Source organism: Mobula birostris, chromosome 1, assembly GCF_030028105.1.
Source record: "Mobula birostris isolate sMobBir1 chromosome 1, sMobBir1.hap1, whole genome shotgun sequence".
Classification (NCBI taxonomy): Eukaryota; Metazoa; Chordata; class Chondrichthyes; order Myliobatiformes; family Myliobatidae; genus Mobula; species Mobula birostris.
Window position 1 is genome coordinate 119668239 of NC_092370.1, and position 26443 is coordinate 119694681.

The 26443-nt window shown below is 41.7% G+C and overlaps 1 protein-coding gene across 1 annotated transcript in view; it reads left to right on the forward strand.

The window, feature by feature from the left end:
* Positions 1 to 26443, forward strand: part of tbc1d31 (TBC1 domain family, member 31) — a 72473-nt gene that overhangs the window by 20635 nt on the left and 25395 nt on the right. Inside the window, exons 9-14 of the mRNA XM_072261204.1 lie at positions 2696 to 2775; positions 6791 to 6937; positions 15310 to 15443; positions 15555 to 15688; positions 17437 to 17616; positions 25457 to 25689. Coding sequence (XP_072117305.1) covers positions 2696 to 2775; positions 6791 to 6937; positions 15310 to 15443; positions 15555 to 15688; positions 17437 to 17616; positions 25457 to 25689 — 908 coding nt within the window. The remainder of the gene's footprint in view (positions 1 to 2695; positions 2776 to 6790; positions 6938 to 15309; positions 15444 to 15554; positions 15689 to 17436; positions 17617 to 25456; positions 25690 to 26443) is intronic.

Below are 26443 nucleotides of genomic sequence, written 5' to 3' on the forward strand. Positions count from 1 at the left end.
CTACACTAAGCCATCTGGGAATGTTGACTTAAAACTTCTTGCATGTTAGTTAAATCTGATATTTGTGAACCTGAGTTTTCTTCATAATGAAGAATTAACAATGAACATAGAACAGTATCGCACAGTACAGGCCCCTCGGCCCACAATGTTGTGCCGACCCTCAAACCCTGCCTCCCATATAAGCCCCCACCTTAGATTCCTCCATATACCTGTCCAGCAGTCTCTTAAACTTCACTAGTGTATCTGCCTCCACCACTGACTCAGGCAGCGCATTCCACGCACCAACCACTCTCTGAGTAAAAAATCTTCCTCTAATATCCCCCTTGAACTTCCCACCCCTTACCTTAAAGCCATGTCCTCTTGTATTAAGCAGTGGTGCCCTGGGGAAGAGGCGCTGGCTATCCACTCTATCTATTCCTCTTATTATCTTGTACATCTCTATCATGTCTCCTCTCATCCTCCTTCTCTCCAAAGAGTAAAGCCCTAGCTCCCTTAATCTCTGATCATAATGCATACTTTCTAAACCTGGCAGCATCCTGGTAAATCTCCTCTGTACCCTTTCCAATGCTTCCACATCCTTCCTATAGTGAGTTGACCAGAACTGGACACAGTACTCCAAGTGTGGCCTAACCAGAGTTTTGTAGAGCTGCATCATTAAATCGCGACTCTTAAACTCTATCCCTCGACTTATAAAAGCTAACACCCCATAAGCTTTCTTAACTACCCTATCCACCTGTGAGGCAACTTTCAGGGATCTGTGGACATGTGCCCCGAGATCCCTCTGCTCCTCCACACTACGAAGTATCCTGCCATTTACTTTGTACTCTGCCTTGGAGTTTGTCCTTCCAAAGTGTACCACCTCACACTTCTCCGGGTTGAACTCCATCTGCCACTTCTCAGCCCACTTCTGCATCCTATCAATGTCTCTCTGCAATCTTTGACAATCCTCTACACTATCTACAACACCACCAACCTTTGTGTCATCTGCAAACTTGCCAACCCCCCCCTTCTACCCCCACATCCAGGTCGTTAATAAAAATCACGAAAAGTAGAGGTCCCAGAACAGATCCTTGTGGGACACCACTAGTCACAATCCTCCAATCTAAATGTATTCCCTCCACCACCACCCTCTGCCTTCTGCAGGCAAGCCAATTCTGAATCCACCTGGCCAAACTTCCCTGGATCCCATGCGTTCTAACTTTCTGAATAAGCCTACCATGTGGAACCTTGTCAAATGCCTTACTAAAATCCATATGGATCACATCCACTGCACTACCCTCATCTGTATGCCTGGTCACCTCCTCAAAGAACTCTATCAGGCTTGTTAGACACGATCTGCCCTTCACAAAGCCATGTTGACTGTCCCTGATCAGACCATGATTCTCTAAATGCCTATAGATCCTATCTCTAAGAATCTTTTCCAACAGCTTTCCCACCACAGACGTAAGGCTCACTGGTCTATAATTACCCAGACTATCCCTACTACCTTTTTTGAACAAGGGAACAACATTCGCCTCCCTCCAATCCTCCAGTACCATTCCCGTGGACAACGAGGACATAAAGATCCTAGCCAGAGGCTCAGCAATCTCTTCTCTCGCCTCGTGGAGCAGCCTGGGGAATATTCCGTCAGGCCCCGGGGACATATCTGTCCTAATGTATTTTAACAACTCCAACACCTTCTTTCCCTTAATATCAACATGCTCGAGAACATCAACCTCACTCATATTGTCCTCACCATCATCAAGTTCCCTCTCATTGGTGAATACTGAAGAGAAGTATTCATTGAGGACCTCGCTCACTTCCACAGCCTCCAGGTACATCTTCCCACCTTGATCTCTAATTGGTCCTACCTTCACTCCTGTCATCCTTTTTTTCTTCACATAATTGAAGAATGCCTTGGGGTTTTCCTTTACCCTACTCGCCAAGGCCTTTTCATGCCCCCTTCTTGCTCTTCTCAGCCCCTTAAGCTCCTTTCTTGCTTCCCTATATTCCTCAATAGACCCATCTGATCCTTGCTTCCTAAACCTCATGTATGCTGCCTTCTTCCACCTGACTAGATTTTCCACCTCAGTTGTCACCCATGGTTCCTTCACCCTACCATTCTTTATCTTCCTCACCGGGACAAATTTATCCCTTACATCCGGCAAGAGATCTCTAAACATTGTCCACATGTCCATAGTACATTTCCCTGCAAAAACATCATCCCAATTCACACCCGCAAGTTCTAGCCTTATAGCCTCATAATTTGCCTTTCCCCAATTAAAAATTTTCCTGTCCTCTTTGATTCTATCCTTTTCCATGATAATTATAAAGTCCAGGGAGCGGTGGTCACTGTCCCCCAGATGCTCACCCACTGAGAGATCTGTGACCTGACCCGGTTTATTACCTAGTACTAGATCTAGTATGGCATTCCCCCTGGTCGGCCTGTCCACATACTGTGACAGGAGTCCATCCTGGACACACTTAACAAATTCTGCCCCATCTAAACCCTTGGAACTAATCAGGTGCCAATCAATATTAGGGAAGTTAAAGTCACCCATGATAACAACCCTGTTATTTTTGCACCTTTCTAAAATCTGCCTCCCAATCTGCTCCTCTGTATCTCTGCTGCTACCAGGGGGCCTATAGAATACCCCCAGTATTGACATCTTTTCTTTTTTTAAACTTGGAAGTAATTGGTGATTTCTTATTCTAGAATGTGCTTCCAGCGGGGCTAAATAAAAAGCGGTTACGGGCTCTGCTGAAAGAATTTGGAGAATATCCAGAAAAGTACAGGTGTGCTACTGAACTGCCTATAACTTGATTTAATATTTGCAACTAGCTCATCTAAAAATATTTATCAAGCTATAATAATTGTACATATATGTTGGACTGGAGGAGTTTTGATTTTCTCTGCCAGTTTCACCTTTAGACTTCCACGGTATTCCCCCACCTTCTTCCCATGTTCAGGATTTAGTTAGGGCAGAGCTGTAATCAGCCCACTTCTGCATCCTATCAATGTCTCTCTGCTCTTCTACTATTGCCCTGTAGCTGAGGTCAGCTGGTAGCAAAGACTGCCAGTCAAATTCACACCTCTTTGTTCTGTATGACACTACTTTTGCTTTAAATAATTGCCCCTACCAACTGACCCATGACTGGAGGTTACGGTGTAATTTGCACTTTTGCAAATTACTGTATTTACAGGGTGCACAAGGAAAAATTGTTAACAAAATACAGTTCATTAACAATATCACAAGGGAATTCAGGAGAAATTTCTTTACCAAGAGAGTAGTGATATTGGGATATTATATAACAAGGGGTAATTGAGCCCCATGATATAGGTGCATTGAAGTGGGAGCTGATTAAGCATATAAGGGAGTACAAATAGATAGTTTTGAAAATCAGAAAACAACGGCAGTTGCTGGGAATCTAAAAATACAAACAAAGTGCAGGAAATACTCAGCAGGTCATGGAATGTTAATTCTGTTTCTCTTCACACAGATACAACCTGACCTGACTATTTCTAGTGTTTGCTGTTTTTATATTAGAGAAGACCACAAGAGCAGAATTAGGTCATTCAGCCCATCGAGTCTGCTCTGCCATTTCTTAATGACTAATCCATTTTTTGCTCTCATTCTCCCCATAACTTTTCATGTCCTGAATAATCAGGAATCTATCAAACTCTGGCCAAAGAAATTCCTCCTCCTCTCAGTTCTAAATGGTCATCCTCAAGTCTGAGGTTGTGCACTCAGGTCCTAGACTCCCCCACCATTGAAAGCATTTTCTCCACATCTACTCTATCTAAGTCTTTCAACATTCGGTAGGTTTCAATGAGGTTCTTCCTTCATTCTTCTGAACTCCAAGTACAGGCCAAGAGCCATCAAACACTCCTCATACGATCATCCTTTCATTCCTGGAATCATTCTTGTGAACCTCCTCTGAACCCTCTCCAATGTCAGCACATCCTTTCTTAGATAAGGGGCCCAAAACTGCTCACAATACCCTTTAAGTGAGGCCTCATTTGTGCCTTATAAAGCCTCAGCATTACATCCTAGCTTTTATATTCTAGTCCTCTTGAACTGAATGCTAACATTTCATAGTCCTTCCTCACCACTGACTCAATGTGCACAAGGTCTCCCAAGTCCCTTTGCACCTCAGATGCTTGAATTTTCTCCCCGTGTAGAAAATAGTCTGCACTTTTATCTTCCCAGCACTTTATTCAATCCGTCACTTCTTTGCCCATTCTCCTAATCTGTCTACTTCCTACTTCAGACTCCCTGCTTCCTCAACATGACTTGCCCCTCCACCTATCTTCATAAAGTCCACAAACTTGGTCACAAATCCATCAGTTCCATCATCTGAGTCATTGACGTATAGCATGAAAAGAAGCGGTCCCCACACAGACCCCTGTGGGAAACCACTTATTACTGGTAGCCAACCAGAAAAGGCTCCCTTTATTCCCACTCTTTGTCTCCTATCAATCAGCCAAACCTCTATCCATGCTAGTATCTTTCCTGTAATACTATGAGCTCTTATATTGTTAAGCAGTCTCATGTGGTACCTTGTCAAAGGTATTCTGAAAGTCCATCCTCTGATTCTCCTTTCTCTATCCTGCTTGTTATTTTCTCAAAGAAATCCAACAGATTTGTCAGGTAAGATTTTTCCTTAAGGAAACAATGCTGACTATGGCCTATTTTATCATATGCTTCCAAGTACTCCAAGACCTCATCCTTAATAATCAACTCCCAACGTCTTCCCAACCAATGAGGTCAGGCTAACTGACCTATAAATTCCTTTCCTCTGCCTCCCTCCCTTTGCAATTTTCTCACCATCCTGAACCATTCCAGAACTTATTGATTCTTGAAAGATCATTACAATGCCTCCACAATCTTTTCAGCTACCTCTCTCAGTACCCTGTGGCGTAGTCCATTGGACCAGGTGACTTATCTACCTTCAGACCCTTTAGCTTCCCAGTAATAGCAGTATCCTGGATTTTCAAGAGTGGCAGAGGCCATTCTTGAACGTCCAGCAGACTGCTTGCTAGTGTCTTCCACAGTAAAGACTTGATGCAAAATACTTATTCAGTTCATCTGCCTTTTCCTTCTCTCCCATTACTACCTCTCCAACATCATTTTCCAACAGTCCGATATCTACTCTTGCCTCGGAATTATGCTTTATCTGAAAAACTTTTGGTATCCTCTGGTATTATTGGCTAGCTTACTTTGATATTATATCTTTTTTCTCTTTATGGTTTTATTTTAGTTGCCTTCTGTTGCTTTTTAAAAGCTTTCCAATCCTCTAATTTTCCACTAATTTTTGCTCTCTTATGTGCCCTCTGTTTTGCATTTTTGTTGTCTTTGACTTCTGTTATCAGCCATGGTTGCGTCATTCTGTCTTTAGAATATTACTTTGAGATGTATCTATCCTGCACCTTCTGAATTGCTCCCAGAAACTCCAGCCATTGTAGTTCTGCCGTCGTCTCTGCTTGTGTCGCCTGCTAATTATCTTTGGCCAGCTCCTCTCTCGTGTCTCTGTAATTCCCTTTACTCCACTGTAAAACTGATACTTCTGACTGTAGCTTCTCCCTCTCAAATTGCAGGGTGAATTCTGTCATATTAAGATCGTTGCCTTCTAAGTGTATCTTTATCTTAAACTTCCTAATCAAATCCAGTTCATTACACAACACACAATCTAGAATAGCCTTTCCTCTAGTGGGCTCATCCACAAGCTGCTCAAAAAGCCTTCCCATAGGCATTCTACAGATTCTCTCTCTTGGGATCCAGCACCAACCTGATTTTCTCAATCTACCTGCATATTGTAATCCCTCATGACTATTGTAACGTTGCCCTTTTGACTTGCCTTTTCCACCTTCCATTGTCATTTGTAGCCCATGTCCTGGCTGCTGTTCAGAGGCCTGCATATAACTCTCATCAGCATCTTTTTACCTTTGCAGTTTCTTAACTCTACCCACAAGGATTCTACACCTTCTGATCCTATGTCACCTCCTTCTAAGGATTTGATTTAATATTTTTTTAGCTGCAGAGCAACCCCACCCCCTCTTACTACTTGCCTGTCCTTTCAATGCAATTTGTTTCCTTGTATGTTAAGTGCCTAACTAATCTTCTTGCAGTTACGACTCAGTAACACCCGTAGTATCATACCTGCCAATCACCTACCTTTATTCTGTATACTGTGTGCATTCAAATATAACAACTTACATCCTGTATTCATCACCCTTTTCAGCTTTGTCCCTATATTACACTGCAACTCATCCAACTGACTGCAATTTTGCTCTGTCCACCCCTGGCTGTCCATTTCCTTTCCCCCTCCTGACAGTCACCCAGGAACCCGCCTCCAGCAGCTTAGGGATGACTACCTCCCCATAGCTCCTATTTATCACATCTCCATTTTCCCTTATGAGCCAAAGGTTACCAAGCTGCAGCTTCAGTTCCTTAACGCATTCACTGAGAGCTCAGCTCGGTGCACTTGGTGTAGATGTGGTTATCTGGGAGACTGGAGGTCACATCTTAAACAAAGAAACAACAAAGCCCTTGGGGCCACTCTTGCTGCACAGCAGATGAAGAAGCTTACCAGAAACATACTTTGCCCAGGCTTGTTGAGACAAAGCCTCTCCAGTCTAATACTGAAGATGGTTTTATTCGTGCAATAGAATGAACAGGAATGGGAGAGGGCTTGTGGGGAACATTAATACCATTAAGGCCTCCTTTGAGTCGGTCTGTTTCTGTATTCATGCTGCTGTTTTGTACAGAGGAAGACGTAGTCCTTTTATATCTTTGACTTCACATTGCAGGATGTTTATTTGGCGTTCTCTGCTGCAGCTGCCCGAGAACCATGCAGCCTTCAGTAGCCTTACTGACAAGGGCACACATCCTGCCTACCTGGGAATACACGAAAAATATCCCATCAAAAGTCGAAAACTTCTCAGAATTCTTCAACGGTGTGTTTTAAAATTGCTTTTTCTTCAGATGTAACTATTTTACAAATGCATTTAAAAACATTTAGTGTCCTTCAGTAATGCCCTTTTTTGTATATACTGTATTGTGTGATTCTGAAACAATTGTCTGATGTAATTGAGTTGCTAATTCTAAGAAGAAGTAGAATTGATAAAATGTATTATTAAAAAGGCATCTGGATAGATGAGACAGAAATTTAAACACTAATTGCTTAGGCAGGTTCTGATATGAGAGTCCTATGATCCAGTATTTAATATCTACCAGCCTTGCTTAACATTTTATTGCCCTCAACAGGAATTCTGCAGATGCTGGAAATTCAAGCAACACACATCAAAGTAGCTGGTGAACGCAGCAGGCCAAGCAGCATCTCTAGGAAGAGGTGCAGTCGACATTTCAGGCCGAGACCCTGACGAAGACCCTGCATTCACCAGTAACTTTTATGTGTGTTGCTTGATTTTATTGTCCTGCCAGTTTTCAATGTAAAATTTTCATTGTGACAATAAGCCCATTGGTTTAAAATTTTTAACCCCTTAGCTCATTTCTAATATGTCAACTAATTGTTGTAACCCAATCAAGGACATCTAGTGGTCCAATGTCATCCATTTTATCTGCTGAAGGTGTTTTCCACCATCATCCCGGTAGTGGTGTACATTCCACCTCAGCCCCACGTCAACCAGGCACCAGAGGAGCTGAGCAACGTAATCAGGCATGAAACTACACACCCTGATGCATTCCCTATTGGTGCAGGAGATTTCAACCAGGCCAGCGTGAAGAAGTCTCTGAACAGCTGTAACCAACATGTCACCAGTGCAACCAGAGAAGCCAACACACTTGACCACTGCTATACCACCATCAAAAATGTTTACAGTGCCATCCCACACTTTGGAAAGTCCAATTCTCTGGCTGTACTTCTACTCCCAGTGACTAAAGATTGTAGCATTGGTGGAGAGGACCAAGAAGATATGGTCAAAAGAAGCAGAGGAGTGGTTACAGGACTACTTCGAGTCGGTGGACTGGGCAATATTCAGGGACTCATCTTCGTGTGTGAATGAATACACCACAGTTATCATCGGCTTCAGCAAGTCCTGTGTGGATGAGTGTGTGCCTTCGAGAACATACCAAATATACCCCAACCAAAAGCTGTGGTGTAAACTGGTACATTTGTACTCTATTGAGAGCTAGATCTGTGGCATTCAAGACTAGTGATCCAGAACTAAGTAAGAAGTCCTGGTGTGACCTACAGAAGGCTACTTTAAGGGTGAACAAAACAATTCTGATTGAGGGATAGAGATGGAATCAGATGCATATCAGCTCTGCAGGGTTTGCAGGCATTATTTCCTACAGTGTGAAACCTAACATCATGAATAGCTGTGATACTTCACTCCCAGATTAGCTCAGTATCTTTTATGCACGCTTTGAAAGGGAGAATAAAACTACACCTGTGTGAATCTGTGCAGCATCTGTTGACCCTGTGATCTCTGTCTTGGAGGCCTACATCAGAACGTCTATCAAGTGTGTGAACCCTTGCAAAGCATCAGGCCCTGATGGTGTACCTGGTAGGGCTCTGAAAACCTGTACCAGTCAACTGACAGGAGTGCTCAAAGACATCTTTAACTTCTCATTGCTGCAATTGGAGGCTCCCACCAGCTTCATACTTGTGCCCAAGAAGAGCACGGTGAGCTGGCTTAATAACTATTGCCCAGCAGCACTCGTACCCACTGTGAAGAAGTGCTTTGGGAGGCTGCTCGTGGCTAGAATCAACTCCTGCATAAGCAAGGACCTGGACCAGCTATAATTTGCCTCTCACCACATCAGGTCTACAGCGGATGTAATCTCACTGGCTCTCCACTCAGCCTTCGATCACCTAGACAATAACAATACCTACGTCAGGCTGCTGTTTACTGATTACAGCTTAGTGTTCAACACAATCATACCCTCAGTTCTAATCAACAGGCTCTAAAACCTGGGCCTCTGTACCTCCCTCTTCAGCTGGATCCTTGAATTCCTTCTCGCTGACAATTAATGTTGTTTCACCTCCAGGATGTTTGCTTAGCCCACTGCTCTACTCCATACGTCTGTGATTGTGTGTGGCTAGGTACAGCTCAAACAGCATTTATAAATTTATCGATGACCCGATTATTGTTGGTAGAATTTCAGATTGTGATGAGGTGTACAGGTGTGAGATAGATCAGCTGGTTGAGTCGTGTTGTAGCAGCAACCTTGCATTCAGCATCAGTAAGACCAAGAAATTGATTGTGGATTTCAGGAGGGGAAAGAGGTCAAAGAGGTCCTTCTGCAGTTGTACAGGGCCCTGGTGAGACCACACCTGGAGTATTGTGTACAGTTTTGGTCTCCAAATTTGAGAAAGGACATTCTAGCTATTGAGAGAGTGCAGCGTAGGTTCACGCGGTTAATTCCCGAGATGGCGGGTCTGGCCTATGTTGAAAGATTGGAGAGACTGGGCTTGTATACACTGGAATTTAGAAGGATGAGAGGGGATCTGATTGAAACATATAAGATTATTAAGGGATTGGACACGCTGGAGGCAGGAAACATGTTCCCGATGTTGGGGGAGTCCAGAACGAGAGGCCACAGTTTAAGAATAAGGGGTAGACCATTTAGAACGGAGTTGAGGGAAAACTTTTTCATACAGAGGGTTGTGGTTCTGTGGAATGCTCTGCCTCAGAAGGCAGTGGAGATTAATTCTCTGGATTCTTTCAAGAAAGAGTTAGATAGAGCTCTTAAAGATAGCAGAGTCAAGGGATATGGGGAGAAGGCAGGAAAAGGGTACTGATTGTGGATGATCAGCCACGATCACAGTGAATGGTGGTGCTGGCTCGAAGGGCTGAATGACCTACTCCTATTTTCTATTGAAAGTTGAGAGAACTTAATCAATCCTCATTGAGGGATCAGAAGTGAGCAGTTTCAAGTTCCTGGATGTCAACATCTCTGAAGATTTATCCTGGGCCCAACATATCGATGCAATTGCAAAGAAGGATCGACAGTGGCTGTGTTTCATTAGGGGTTTGAGGAGAATTGGTATGTCACCAAAAACACTTGCAAATTTCTCTGGATATATAGTGGAAAGTATTTTTACTGGTTGCATCACCGTCTGGTATGGAAGAGCCACTCACAGGATTGAAAAATGCCGCAGAAATTTGTAAACTCTACCAGCTCCATCACGGGCACTAACCTCCCTAGCATCCAGGACACCTACAAAAGGTAATGCCTCAAAAAGGTCGCATCTATCGTTAAGGACCCAGGACATGCTCTCTTCTCATTGTTACCATCAAGGAGGAGGTAGGGGAGCCTGAGGACAAACTCAACATTTCAGGATTGACTACTTCTACTCCACCATCATATTTTTGAATGGACAGTGAACCCATGAACACTACCTCAGTATTTTTTCTTCTCTTTTTGTGCTACTTAATTCTCTTTTTTATATACACTTACTGTAATTTATAGTTTTTAATGTGTATTGCTGCCTCAAAACAACAAAATTCATGCCTTATGCCAGTGATATTAAACCTGATTCTGATTCTAATACAGCTATATGTTGAGCATCATTGAGATGAACCTCTGAGGGAATTAAAGGCACTTGAATATAATTGTTCAAAAACCATTGATTTGAGTTGCCCAGATTTTAAAGACTACAAATGAACAGATTAGCTTGTGAAGAAATTACATGCTTCAAGTTGTTGTTCCTATAAACTAAGCTGCTACAAGTCTTTGAACTAGCCAACCTCCTATCATTGTTGCATTGCATGCTTCTCTGTTGGTACACTGCAGCAGCTCACGAAGGGACTTTGCAATACCATAAACTCTACCATCCGGGGTGATAAATGCAGCAAGTGATTCAGATGATCACTAATCCCTTGAAGTTTTTAGAGCTTTCTGAGAACAGCTGTCGTTCACCCCATGAGGAGAAAAGCAATTCTAGATTGGGTGCTTTGTAATGAACTAGATTTGATTAAGGAGCTTAAGGTGAAGGAAACTTTAGGATGTAGTGATCATAATATAATAAAATTCATTCTGCAGTTTGAGAGAGAGAGAGAGAAGCTAAAGTCAGATGTATCATTATTACAGTGGAGTAAAGAGAATTACAGAGGCATAAAACTGGCCAAACTTGGCTGGAAGGGGACACTAGCAAGGATGATGGCTCAACAGCAGTGGCTAGAATTTCTGGGAGCCTTTTGATAGGCACAGGATAGATACATCACAAAGATGAAGAAGTATTCTAAAGGAAGGATGAGGCAAGCAATGCTGACAAGGGAAGCCAAAGACAACATAAGTGCAAAGGAGAGGGCATATAATATAGCAAAAGTAAGTGGGAAATTAGAGGATTGGAAAGCTTTTAAAAAAAAACAACAGAAAGCAACTTAAAAAAGCAGTAATATGTGGGTAAGCTTGCCAATGGTATAAAAGGGAAGGCAAAATGTTTTTTTTTCAGATATGTTAAGAGAAAAAGAGGTGAAAGTGGATATTGGACCACTGAAAAGTGACATTGGAGAGGTAGTAATGAGGCACAAAGAAATGGCATACAAACTGATTAAGTATCTTGCGTCAGTTTTTACAGTGGAAGACACTAGCAGTATGCCAGAAATTCAAGCGTTTCAAGGACAGAAGTGAGTGTAGTTGCTATTACTAAGGAGAAGGTGCTTGGGAAGCTGAATGGTCAGAAAGTAGATAAGTCATCTGGCTAGATGGACTACACCTTCGTATTCTGAAAGAGGTAGCTGAGGAGATTGTGGAGGCTTTAGTAATGATCTTTCAAGAATCACTAGATCCTGGAATGGTTCTTGAGGACTGGAAAATTGCAAATGTGACCCCACTCTTTAAAAGGGGAGCAGAAGAAAAGAAATGATAAGCCAGTTAGCCTGACCTCAGTGGTTGGGAAGATAATGGAGTCCATTATGAAAGATGAGGTTTTGTGGTACTTGGAGGCACATGATGATAGACAATAGGTGCAGGAGTAGGCCATTTGGCCCTTCGAGCCTGCACCACCATTCACTGTGATCATGGCTGATCATCCACAATCAGTATCCCTGAAATAATCCAAAGTCAGCATGGTTCCTGAAGGAGAAATTTTGCCTGTTAAATTTGTTGGAGTTGTTTGAAGAAATAACAAGCAGGATAGACAAAGGAGAGACAGTGGATGCTGTTTACTTGGATTTTCATAAGGCCTCTGACAAGGTGCCACACATGAGGTTGCTTAACAAAATAAGAGCCCATAGTGTTACAGGAAATATACGAGTATAGATAGAAGATTGGCTGACTGGCAGGAGGCAAGGAGTAGAAATAAAGGAAACCTTTTCTGGTTGCCTGCCAGTGCTAGTGGTGTTCTGTATATGGACTGCTTCTTTTCACATTAGATGTCAGTGATTTGGATGATGAAATTGATAGCTTTGTGGCTAGGTTTGCAGATGATACAAAGATAGGTGGAGGGGCAGGTAGTGTTGAGAAAGCAAGGATTCTGAAGAAGACTTAGACATATTGGGAAAATGGGCAAAGAATAGCAGATGGAATATAGTAGAGGGAAGTGTATGGTCATGCACTTTGGTAGAAGGAATAAACGCAGACGATTTTCTAAACAAGGGGAAAATACTCAATTTGGGACTGGGGAATCTGTGTGCAGGATTCTCTAAAGGTTAACTTGCAGGTTGAGTCAGTGGTAAGGAAGGGGAATGCAATGTTAGCATTCATTTTGAGAGGACTAGAATATAAGAGCAAGGATGTAATGCTGAAGCTTTAGAAGGCATTGGTCAGAGTTTTGGGCCCCTTCTTTAAGAAAAGATGTGCTGGCATTAGAGAGGATCCAGAGGAGGTTCATGAGAATGATTCTGGAAATTAGCAACTTAACATATGTGGAGTGTTTGACGTTCTTGGCCTGTACTTGCTGGAGGTGAGAAGAATTGGTGGGGGGGGGGGGGTGTCCCATTGAAACTAATCAAATATTGAAAAGCCTAGATAGAGGGGATGTAGAGAAGGCTTTTTCCCTACAGTGGGTGAGTCTAGAACCAGTGGGTACAGCCTCAGAAGGGAGGGACATCCATTTAGAACAGTGAGGAATTTGTTCAGCGGGGGGTAATGAATCTGTGGAATTCATTGCCACAGATGGCTATGAAGGCCATTTTATTGGGTTTATTTAAAGCAGAGGTTGATATGTTCTTGATTAGTCAAGGTGTGCAAGGTTATGGGTAGAGGGTAGAAGGCAGAAGAATGGTGTTGAGAGGAAAAATAAATCATCCATGATAGAATGGCGGAGCAGACTTGATAGACCGAATGTCTGAATTCTGCTTCTATGTCTCGTGGTCTAAGCCATCCCTTAATGCTGACAAGTAATCAAAAGGCAAAAAAAAATTGCAGATGCTGTATTACTGAAAAAAGAAGTCTTGGGAATACTCAGACAGCATACATGTGAGCCCAAGAATCAGGAACTAGTCTTCCATGTTGGCATGCCATGTCCCATAAGTTACATTGAATTCAACACCTTCAGGTAACCGGCATTCTGTTTGTGACTGGCTACCTCTGATGAACTGCCATCAACATACAGTATAATGTTCACTCATTTTTTCACTTCCAAATTGTAGTGCCTTAACTGTTTGTTTCAGATTTTCAGCAACTGAAATATTTTATTATCTTTTGGTTTTAGCCTTATTTTTGCTTGTTCTTTCCACAATCTTCATTCTCCTCCACACTGTCAGCAGTTGGATGTGCTGTCACCGGAGAGGGTTCAAAGGAGCCTCACGAAAATGATTCCAGGTTTAAACGGCTTGTCATATGAAGAACTTTTGATGGCTCTGGTCCTGTATTCACTGGAATTCAGAAGAATGAGGGATGACCTTATTGAAACCTATCACATGTTGAAAGGCCTTTATAGAGTGGATGTAGAGAGGATGTTTCCTATGGTGGGAGAATCTGGGACCAAAGGACACTTCCTCAGAATAGAGGGATGTCCTTTTAGAATGGAGATGAGGAGGAATTTCTTTAGCTACAGAGTAGTGAATCTGTGGAATTCTTTGCCACAGGTGGCTGTGGAGGTCAAGCCTTTATGTATACTTAAGGCAGAGGTTGATAGATTCTTGATTGGTCAGAGCATGAAAGGATATGGGGAGAAGGCAGTAGATTGGGGCTGAGGGGGAAAATGGATCAGCCCTGATCAAATGGCGGTACAGACTTGAAGGGCCAAATGGCTTAATCCTACTCCTATATCTTATGGTCTTAATATTTTGTTTTCACATTTAATCTCTCTTCCTCATGCCATAGCTGGTTCTCTCCACCAGCTCTACACCATGCTCGGTTTAAACTTTTCCCACTGCTGATGAAAGCATTACCTCTTTTTCTGTTCTCGAAGATGCTGCCTGAAATGCTGAGTGTTTTTCCAGCATTCACTGTCTCTCTGTCACCACTTTGGAATCTCCTGTCTAGCACTGTGCGGCTGCACCATTAATCACAAGCATTGATTTAAGAAGGGAGGAAAAATTTGACCATTTTGTTTATATGAAATAATTAATCCATAATGAAATATGCTTCCTAGGTGTACAATTATAAAATAACTACAGTAGGTCAGCATTAAATAAGTTATCTGAGGCCATCCCAATAATTGTTGATTTATAATAACTAGATAATTGATAAATGCTGGATACAGTTGTGTATATCTATGAATAGAAGTAAAATAATGAGTCTAATTCATCACATTATTTGGCAGATGAAGTGAACTATGGGGAGCACTCTATATACCAAAGGTTGAGGGAGCATTATTTCAGATTGAACTGGATGGATAGTTTCTCAGTCAGAATGAGAGCAATTTAGAAAATATAACAGATCAATTCAAGTGCTCAAATTGTTCCTTCCCAAGGTTATGAACTGTGTTAAGGATTCCAATTCCTAAGACAACCCACTGCCAGTTTATGGGTGGTGAAATTCCATGTCTAATGAGGGTGGATGCTTTGGGAAAGAAATCTAGCTCCAAGGCAGTGCATGAGTCTGGCCTTTCAGTGAGGGTGAGTTTAACTGATGTAATTATTTAGTACTAGAGATGAATTTCTCCCCATGCAGTCACTTCTTACCCATTGATAAGATTTAAATTAGGATAATTGCATTAGTATTACAGTTAGATTTGATTTGGGCTCTTACTTATTATAAAAAATTACATAACCTTTTCATGAAAAGTTGAACTGTTCTTTATAGTCTGAATTAATTTGATCATTATCATAGATTAGGAGGAGGTTTAATCTCTTTTGGAAAGGTACTATAGACATGATTGAGTTTCAGAAACCATGTGCATTGCAGAGAGATTCAATTGAAAGGAAATAAAATTATTATTTTAATTTATTACACTGTTTTTGTTCATCAGGATATTGTCGGCTACGGCTCATTGGTCAACCATCTTTAGTGAAGTCTCTTATCTTCCACTACTAGCATTCCCATTTGTAAAACTCTTTCAGAATAACCAGTTGATTGGGTTTGAAGTTGTTGCTACTGTCATAGGTAAGTAGGAGGGGAAGCACTTTTGATTAGTTACTTCATTTTTTAAACTAAAGTTTTGATATTGAATGTAAAACTGCGAATGTTAACTGAATGTTAACTTTACATTTTTAGTAAACTGGTGCCAGCATTGGTTTGAATATTTTCCAAATCCTCCAATAAATCTTCTGGGTATGATTGAGAACATTCTGGCCCACCATGACAAGGAGCTATTGCAGCATTTGGTGAACTACAACATAACCTCACAGGTAGTTAAGCATTTAAGTAATTTTGATTGAGCAGATTATCTTCTATTGTGTGTTTATGACGTTTTGCTAAATACATCGTGGCTGTAATGCAGAGTATAGTGTAGAGTTCTATACCAAGCATAGAACTGAATTCCAAAGAAACCCATTCTTTAGTCCAAGGTACCTAGATACAAACCATAAAAAAGCTTCCTATTTTACTTGAGTGGCATTCCCACAGTAGTTTTTTTTTCCCATAGTCTCATGAACAGATGAGAAATTTAATGTTGAATCTGAGTACTTTTTATTTTTACAAGTGTTATGATATCATTTTGATTATAAATAACCTGTGCAAGGTTATTTCACTATCTTGTTATAGATAAAAAGGAAACTTGCATCTTATAACTATTTTTCATCATGTAAGCTCAAATGCCAGTTTCAAAGCTATATGTTCCAGTATTAAATATAATGATCTAGTTTTCAGTTAATTGTATGAAATTACCCCAGAATGTCAAATCAGCACAATTAGTTTAATTTTCAAAGTACTATGTTCTTCTCATTGAGAATTGTAATCATATTTATTATTAGTGATGTATGATGTGTGAAATATGTTTTGTGACAGCATTACAGTGCAAAGACATTGAAATATATATGAATAAATTACAAAAGTGAATAAATAGTCCAAAAAAGGATGATGGAGAGAAAGAAGCTGTTCATAAATCATTGACTGTGGGTCTTTGGGCTTCTTTACTTCCTCCCTGATGGTAGTAATGAGAAAAGGATAGTGAGGATTCTGAATGAATCCTGCCTTCTTGAGGCACTGCCTCTTGAAAATGTTCTTTGGTGGGAATGGAGCTAGCTGAGTATAAAACTCTGCAGCCTTTTGCAATCCTGTGCATTGGAGCTTCCACAGCATTCCATGATGTAACCAGTCTGAATGCTTTCAGGCCTTCATCAGGACTGAAACGTTGACTGTTTACTCTTTTCCATTGATGCTGCCTGGCCTGCTGAGTTCCTCCAGCATTTTGTGTGTGTTGCTTGGATTTCCAGCATCTACAGATTTCTCTTGTTTGTACATCCATAAAGGTTAGTCAGTCTTCAGTGGTGTACCAAATCTCCTCAAACTCCTAACAAAGCAGAGCCATTTGCACCTTCTACATGTGTTGGGCGCAGGATAAATCCTCCAAGATGTTGACTCAGTAACTTGAACTGCTCACCCTTTCCATCACTGACCCCTCAATGAGGACGGTGCATGCTCTCCCAATTTCGCTTTCTTCAAATTGACTATCAATTCCTTGGTGTAGCTGGTTGAGTGCAAGTTTGTTGTTGCAACACCACTGACACCGCCGATTTCACTCCCATAATCTGCCTCATTGCCACCTGAGATTCTGTCAACATCGGCGGTGTTGTCAGTGAACTTACAGATGACATTTGAGGTTTGCTTAGCCACACAGTCATGAGTGTTGAGACAGTAGAGCAGTGTAGTAAGGTGCACATCTGTGATGGTCAGCGAGGAGGAGATCTTATTACTAATCTGCACTGATTGTGATCTCCCAGTTAAGGAATTCAAGGATCTAGTTGCAAAGGGAGATATAGAGGCCCAGGGTTTAAGGTAGGTTATTAGTAGTGAGGGGATGATGCTGTTGAATGGTGAGGTATAATCAACTGAAGAGTTCTGAAATATGTCCAAGTCCCAATAGAATAACTTCTTTTTCATTTGTTATTTATCTGAGTAACATTTCTAAGATTGCTTTTCTTGCTTCTGTCAACAGTCCTATGCTTGGCCGCTTCTTGAGACACTGTTTTCTGAGGTACTGACAAGAAACGAGTGGCTGAAGCTGTTTGACAACATTTTTTCCAATCATCCATCCTTCCTGTTGATGGCAGTAGCAGCCTATTTAATTTGTTCTCGAGCTCCACTGCTTCATTGCAATATAAAAGAAGACCTTGAGGTATTTTAAACTCTTGTAGATTGTGTTATTTTCCAAACTTTGCTGTTACTTGTAAATTTATTTTTAACATTGTTTTCTTTTTAAAAGTTATTCTATTTAAATGTTAAAATATACCTTTTCAACAGAACTATGTACACAGCCATCCCCTGCTTTTTTTTTTGCTGTTTTCTCCTCTTCTGCCCATTCTTCTGTCTCTTAATTTTCTTCCTCCTTTTTAAACCCATTCAGCACTCTTGCAATCAGGTGGTCTGAGTACTTCATAGAAACCCTACAGCACAATACAGGCCCTTCAGCCCACAAAGCTGTGCCGAACATGTCCTTACCTGAGAAATTACCTAGGGTTACCCATAGCCCTCTACTTTTCCGATCTCCATATACCTGTCTAGGAGTCTCTTAAAAGACCCTATCGTATCCGACTCCACCACCGTTGCCATCAGTCCTTTCTACGCACTCACCACTCTCTGTTTGGGGGGGGGGACTTACTCCTAATATCTCCTCTCTACCTACTCCCCAGCACCTTAAACCTCTGTCCTCTTATAGTAACCATTTTATCCCTGTGGAAAAAACTTCTGACTATCTGCACGATCAATGCCTGTCATCATCTTATACACCTCTATCAGGTCACCTCTCATCCTCCGTCGCTCCAAGGAAAAAAGGCCAAGTTCATGCAACTATTCTCATAAGGCATGCTCCCCAGTCCAGGTAACATCCTTGTAAATCTCCTCTGCACCCTTTCTATGTTTTCCACATCCTTCCTATAATGAGGCGATCAGAACTGAGCACAGTACTCCAAGTAGGGTCTGACTAGGGTCCTATATAGATTATGAGAACACTCTTTTTAGATGATGAGAACACTCGGTCCTCTTTTTATTGTCATTTAGAAATGCATACATGCATTAAGAAATGATACAATGTTTCTCCAGAGTGATCACAGAAAACAGGACAAACCAAAGACTAACACTGACAGAACCACATAATTATAACATATAGTTACAGCAGTGCAAAGCAATACCATAATTTGATGATAAACCATGGGCACGGTAAATTAAGTCTCAAAAGTCCCGGAGTCAACCGACTTCCAAGTCCCCGATAGCAGGCGGCAAAAGGGAGAAACTCCCTGCCATAAACCTCCAGGCACCGTCAACGTGCCAATGCCTTGGAAGCAGCCGACCACAGCCAACACTGAGTCCATCCATCCGAAAACTTCGAGCTTCTGACCAGCCTCTGCGATACAGCCTCCCGAGCGCCATCGACCATGCCCCGGCCACTGAAACACGCAAAGCCGAGGATTTCGGGGCCTTCTGCTCTGGAGATTCCGGTTACCACACAGTAGCAGCGGCAGCAAAGCGGGCATTTCAGAAGTTTTCCAGATGTTCCTCTGTGCTCTCACGTCTGTCTACGTCAAATCCGAATTGTGCATGGTCCCCTACTTCACAGATAACAGATATCACCACCGAAGTGGCTGCGCATGCTGCCGTCTCACCGCCATCTTCTTCTCCTGCAACATTACCTGTCGGCTCCTAAACTCAGTCCCACTATTGATGAAGGCCAATGCACCGTATGTTTTCCTAACTACAGAGTAATTCTGCGCAGCAGCCTTGAGTATCCTATGGGCTCAGACTCTAAGACCCCTCTGATCCTCCACACTGCCAAGAGTCTTAACATTAATACTAAATTCTGCCATCATATTTGACCTACCAAAATGAACCACCTCACAACTGGGTTGAACTCCATCTGCCGCTTCTCAGCCCATTTTTGCACCCTATCAATGTCCTGCTGAAATCTCTTGACAGCCCTCCACACTATCCAAAACACCTCCAACCTTTGTGTCATCAGCAAATTTACTAACCCATCCTTCCAGTTCTTCATCCAGGTCACTTATAAAAATCATGAAGGGAAGGGTCCCAGAACAGATCCCTAAGGTACACCACTGGTGACCGACCTCCATGCAGAACATGACCCGTCTACAACCACTCTTTGCCTTCTGTGGGCAAGCAAGTTCTGGATCCACAAAGCAATTTCCCCTTGGATCCCACGCCTCCTTACTTTCTCAATAAGCCTTGCATGGAGTACGTTGTCAAATGCCGTGCTGAAATCCATATACACTGCATCTACTGCTCTACCATCATCAATGTGTTTAGTCACATCATCAAAAAATTCAGTCAGGCTCATAAGGCACGACCTGCCTTTCACAAAGCCATGCTGACTATTTCTAATGATATTATGTCTGCCAAAATGTTCATAAATCTTGCCTCTCAGGATCTTCTCCATCAACTTACCAACCACTGAAGTAAAAACCACTTCACTTCAAAAAACTTAGTCTGCTACATTTTATTTTAACAATAGCCAGGCAAGGCAGTGTGAGAGGGAGGATAGGTAGGTGATAGAAAAGGGATGTGCTCAGACTGATGGTTTGAGATGTTTCTATTTTAGTGCAAGGAGTATCATGAACAAAGCAGATGAACTTAGAGCCGTGGATCAGTACTTGGAGCTATGATGTTGTGGCCATTACGGAGACTTGGATGGCTGAGGGGCAGGAATGGCTACTTAAGAGTGCCAGGCTTTAGATGTTTCAGAAAAGACAGGGAGGGAGACAAAAGAGGCAGGGGTGTGGCCTGCTGATCAGAGATAGTCATGACTGCAGAAAAGGAGGAAGTCATGGAGGGATTGTCTACTGAATCTCTGTGGGTGGAAGTTAGAAACAGGAAGGGGTCAATAATTCTACTGGGTGTTTTTTTATAGACCACCCAATAGTAGCAGGGACATCGAGGAGCAGATAGGGAGACAGATTCTGGAAGGGAGTAATAACAACAGGGTTGCGGTGGGAGATTTTAATTTCCCAAAGATTTATTGGCATCTCCCAAGAGCAAGGCGTTTAGATGGGATGGAGTTAGTTAGGTGTGTTCAGGAAGGTTTCTTGACACAATATGTAGATGAGCCTTCAAGCCTACAATGAACCTGGTCAGGTGTCAGGTCTCTCAGTGGGAGAGCATTTTGAAGATAGTGATCACAATTCTATCTCCTTTACCATAGCATTCGAGAGGTATAGGAACAGACAAGTTAGGAAAACGTTTAAAATGAGTAAGGGGAAATATGAAGCAATCAGGCAGGAACTTGGAAGCATAAATTGGTAACAGATGTTCTCAGGGAAATGTACGGCAGACATGTAGCAAATGTTGAGAGGATATTTGCATGGCTTTCTGCATAGGTACATTCCAATGAGACAGGGAAAGGATGGTAGGGTACAGGAACCGTGGTGTACAAAGGCAGTTGAAAATCTAGTCAAGAAGAAAAGAAAAGCTTTCGAAAGGTTCAAAAAACTAGGTAATGATAGAGATCTAGAAAATTATGAGGCTAGCAGGAAGGAGCTTAAGAATGAAATTAGGAGAGCCAGAAAGGGCCATGAGAAGACCTTGGCGAGCATTATTAAGGAAAACCCCAAGGCATTCTACAAGTATGTGAAGGACAAGATGATGAGTCATGAGAGAATCAGACCAATCAAGTGTGACAGTGGAAAGGTGTATATTGAACCGGAGGAGGTAGCAGAGGTACTTAATGAATACTTTGCTTCAGTATTCTCTGCGGAAATGGACCTTGGCAATTGTAGGGATGACTGACAGTGGACTGAAAAGCTTGAGCATGTATACATTAAGAAAGAGGATGTGCTGAAGCTTTTGGAAAGCATCAAGTTGGGTAAGTCACCGGGACCGGAGGAGATGTACCCCAGGCTACTGTGGGAAGCGAGGGAAGAGATTGCTGAGCCTCTGGTAATGATCTTTGCATCATCAATGAGGACGGGAGAAGTTTCGGAGGATTGGAGAGTTGAAGATGTTGTTCCCTTATTCAAGAAAGGGAGTAGAGATAGCCCAGAAAATTTATAGAAAAGTGAGTCTTTCAGTGGTTGGTAAGTTGATGGAGAAGATCCTGAGAGGCAGGATTTATGACCATTTGGAGAGGTATAATATGATGGCTTTGTCAAAGGCAGTTCATGCCTTACGAACCTGATTGAATTTTTTGAGGATGTGATTAAACACATTAATGGTAGAGCAGTAGATGTAATGTATATGGATTTCTGCAAGGCATTTGATAAGGTACCCCATGCAAGGCTTATTGAGAAAGGTAGGAGGCATGGGATCCAAGGGGACCTTGCTTTGTGGATCCAGAATTGGCTTGCCCACAGAAGGCAAAGAGTGGTTGTAGATGGGTCATATTCTGCATGGAGGTCGGTCACCAGTGGTGTGCCTCGGGGATCTGTTCTGGAACCCCTTCTCTTTGTGATGTTCATAAATGACCCAGATGAGGAGGTGGAGGGATGGGTTAGTAAATTTGCTGATGACACAAAGGTTGGGGGTGTTTTGGATAGTGTGGAGGGCTGTCAAAGGTTGCTGTGGGATATCAATAGGATGCAAAACTGGGCTGAGAAGTGACATTTGGAGTTCAACCCAGATAAGTGTGAGGTGGTTCATTTTGGTAGGTCAAATATGATGGCAGAATATAGTATTAATGGTAAGACTCTTGGCAGTGTGGAGGATCAAAGGGAGCTTGGGGTTCGAATCCAAAGGACACTCGAAGCTGCTACGCAGGTTGACTGTGTGGTCAAGAAGTCTTCTGGTGTATTGGCCTTCATCAATCATGGGATTGAGTTCAAGAACCAAGAGGTAATGTTACAGCTGAATAGGACCCTGGTCAGACCCCACTTGGAGTTCTGTGCTCAGTTCTGGTCACCTCACTATAGGAAGGATGCGGAAACTATAGAAAGGGTGCAGGGGAGACTTACAAGGATGTTGCCTGGATTGGGGAGCATACCTTATGAGAATAGGTTGAGTGAACTTGGTCTTTTCTCCTCAGAGCAACGGAGGATGAGAGGTAATCTGATAGAGGCATATAAGATGATGAGAGGCATCGATCCTGTGGATAGTCAGACGCTTTTTCCCAAGGCTGAAATGGCTGACATGAGAGGACACAGTTCTTAAGGTGCTTGGAAGTAGGTACAGAGATGTCAGGGGTAAGTTTTTTACGCAGAGAGTGGTGGAGTGCGTAGAATGGGCTGCCAACGACTGTGGTTGAGGCGGATACAATAAGGTCTTTTAAAAGGCTCTTGGGTAGGTACGTGGAGCTTAGAAAAATAGAGGGCTATGGGTAACCCTAGGTAATTTCTAAAGTAAGTACATATTCAACACAGCATTGTGGGCCAAAGTGCCTATATTGTGCTGTAGTTTTTCTATGTTTCTAATGCTTGCTGATATTTGCATAAAACAAACCATGAATGCAAGCTTCAGTCTTGCACCAATGGATAACACACTGAAGGATGTTCTGTTAATAACAGAATTCTTCCAGACTCTATTATAAATACATAAAGATTCTGTGTGAACTCAAGTCCTGTGGCATAATCTCAAATCAAACACAGAAAATAATCTGTATTTAAGAATAGGTCCATCAAGCAGCAAGGGTGTCAGTTGCCTGTCACTTTAATAGTTTGTTCCACTCCCACTGAGAGACTGTCCTCGATTCAGTTAGAAATGAATGAAGAGTACAATGTGTGATTGCGAATTATCTAATTATCTGTAGGGACTTTGGAATTAACATGAAGTTCAATGTTTGCCCTCTGTATTTTTTCAATGGGTCTTCTCAGTATCCCACTGCCGTCAGACTCCTGAACCAATCACCTGTTTCACTTACCTGCTGAAGGTGCTGCTGTTCACATGTTATATTGCTTTACATGTCCCATTGATTGTTGCCTCATTGTTAATGGCCCTAAGGTCCTGATATGATTTTTAAATGGTTTCAAGTGAATATTTTCTTTGCAGAGCGGTTCTGTTATGAACCTATATATTATGCCAGGAAGTGCTCTGCAGGAAACATTCTCACCTCTGATCTGAAAGTTGTGGGTTCAACTCCCACTTCTGACTTTGTAGTACTGAAATGACTGATACTTTAGTACTGTGAGAATACAACACTGAAGGAATGAACAATCACCTCTTTCACACCCCATTCTGGTGGTGTTGCCACATTCTCGTATTCTTAACTCTACCTCTCAGTTATTCTTCTGTTTGCACTTCAGCGATTTTTATTGCGTCTTCACTTTGAATTACGATTGTTGCACCATTCTGGTCTATTTGCACTTGTCCTTGTAATTATTGTTGTGTGTACTGTTAGCATGACTATTGTTTGCTCTGTTAGCCTCACACAAATACCAATGAATTTCATTGCTCTCTGGTGATATGACAGTTAATCTATGGAGGCATATTACCTCTTGCATAGATATAAGCAAAGGAAGGCAAAGTGGAGCCGTTATCCCTATTGTCCAAGCTAATGTTTATCCTTGACATATTTCCAAAATAGATTCTTGTCGTTATGGTTATTGGTAGTAATAAAAAAGCATCAATCCAAGAAATAAACTGATCATCTGACTTTACAAATCAAGCCCTAAGTAAAGAATTTAGGCTTTAATATTGACTGAGCTAAATTTCATATCACATTAACCGTATTACTAAGACTGCATTCTTTCATTTGATGGAGCTCATCAGCCTGGGAAGGCAGTTCATCTAATCAGAGGGTAAAACTCTGATTTCAAACCTCCGCTGCCTTGCGGCCATACCCACTCACGGGAAAGGCTTTGGGAGTAAACCCTGAGGACAAATCCGGAGCTGGAGTCCCTAAGGCAGTCCGACGTTGCCTTCAACCTCGTTCTGGCAACTCCTGCGACGACACTGGTGCCAAGCTGTATTGGCCCTTGCCCTTCCCTTGGACAACATCAGTGTCGTGGAGAGGGGAGACTTGCTGCATGGGCAACTGCCGGTGTTCTATACAACCTTGCCCAGGCCTGTGCCCTGGAGAACCTTTCCAGTCGCAGATCCATGGTCTCATGAGACTAATGGATGCCACCTCCATTCTTTCATTTAAAGAAGTTCAGTTTCTTATAACATCTCAAGATGCAGAAAAATTGGTACATACTTTTTGTTTAGCCGATTAGACTACTGTAATGCACTCTTTTTTCAGAACTGCCTAAGAAAGATGTAAATCAGCTGCAGCTTGTTCAAAATGCAGCAGCAAGAATCTTAGCCAAAAAAAAAAACAAAATCTGAGACACACTTCGCCAGTTTTGGCATCATTACACTGGCTGACTGTGTCGTTGAGGATCAATTTCAAAATACTCTTAATTATATATAAAACTGTGAATAATCTAGCTCCTCTATATATTTTGGAGTGTCTATCCCCAATCTTAGATCTGCGAATACTGGTTTGCTTAGTGTTCCTGGAGTCAAACATACAGAACTGTCCTTTTGCTTTTCTGCATCAAAAGTATGGAATACTCTACTGACTAAGGTATGCCAGGCTAGTACTTCGGAATGTTTCAAGACATTTCTAAAAACCTACTTTTTAATTTGGCCCACTTAGAGGATTAATTGCTGCCTGTTGTTGATTATATTTATATAACTTTCTATATTTGATTACATTTTATTCTATATAATCTTTGTCTTATGATTTTTAATTTTGCCTCATTTTCTTATGATTATATTGATTTATCTTTAAAATCTATGTACTTTGAGCCTGCATCTTAATGTATGAAAGGAGCTATATAAATAAAGTTAAAATTGTCATCACCTGACTGATTATGGAAGATAGTTGTGTCCAAACAGGGTGCCATATTTTGTAATAGTGACCACACTTAAGAAATATTTTAATGTTTTGTGGAAAGGATGTGTCATGTACTACAGGAATGCAAGACCTTTTCTAATATAACTATATACAGTATGAGAATGTTTGGGAATGAGAAAAAGATGTTATGAAAGTTTTGTACATTAAATAGAAAGTTCAAATGATCTTTTATCTGCTGTAGAATTTCTTCCATCACCGCAATAACTTGGACCTCGAAGCAGTAATCAAGGAAGCATACCATCTAATGGATACCACACCTGACGATGTTCATCCCAAGCATATGCTGGATGACTTTGTACCATTAACCAAGGGCCAGTATCCAATATTTAATAAATATCCAACATTTATTATTAACTATCAGACTCAAGAACGAGAGAGGATTTGGCAGGAAGAGTTGGAATACTTAAAGGAAAGGTAAATGTGACAATTAATTTTAAAAGAGAGCTGTGTCATTCTTCATTGTGCAGTTTTATTGCAGGCTCACAAGTTAATCTAGATCTGTCATACTTGCCCATTGCATAGTAAATCCCAGTGCAAAAAAGTTGACGAGCTGAATGTTAACACATGTAATGTTACTGCATGGATAATTCCAGTGTGGCTTCAGACCCAACAACTTCAGAGAAACTTGGTAATCCACTTTAGGTTGAGTCCTTTCTTTGCCTCTGTGATGTACTCGGCCTGAAACATCGACTGTACCTCCTCCTAGAGATGCTGCCTGGCCTGCTGCATTCACCAGCAACTTTGATGTGTGTTGCTTGAATTTCCAGCATCTGCAGAATTCCTGTTGTTTGTGTGACTATATTCCACCAGCCACTTCTTTGCCCATTCTCCTAATCTAGCCAATTCCTTCTGCAGACTCCTTGCTTCCTCAGTACTACCTGCCCCAACACCTATCTTTGTATCATCCACAAACATGGCCACAAATCCATCATCCAGATCATTAATATATAATGTGAAAAGTAGCAGGACATTCATTCCATTGACTCCTGCTGAGCAATTTCATTCCCCCCATTAATTTTTCCTGTAACCTATTCCTGTTGACTTTCCCAAGATTCTACCTCGCACTCACACTAAGACCAGTTTATTCCCTTACACCGGTGTTTAAATTATGAAGACAATTCAGTAGTCTCGTCTTGAGTTTCAAAGGTTAAATGATCTAATCCAAACC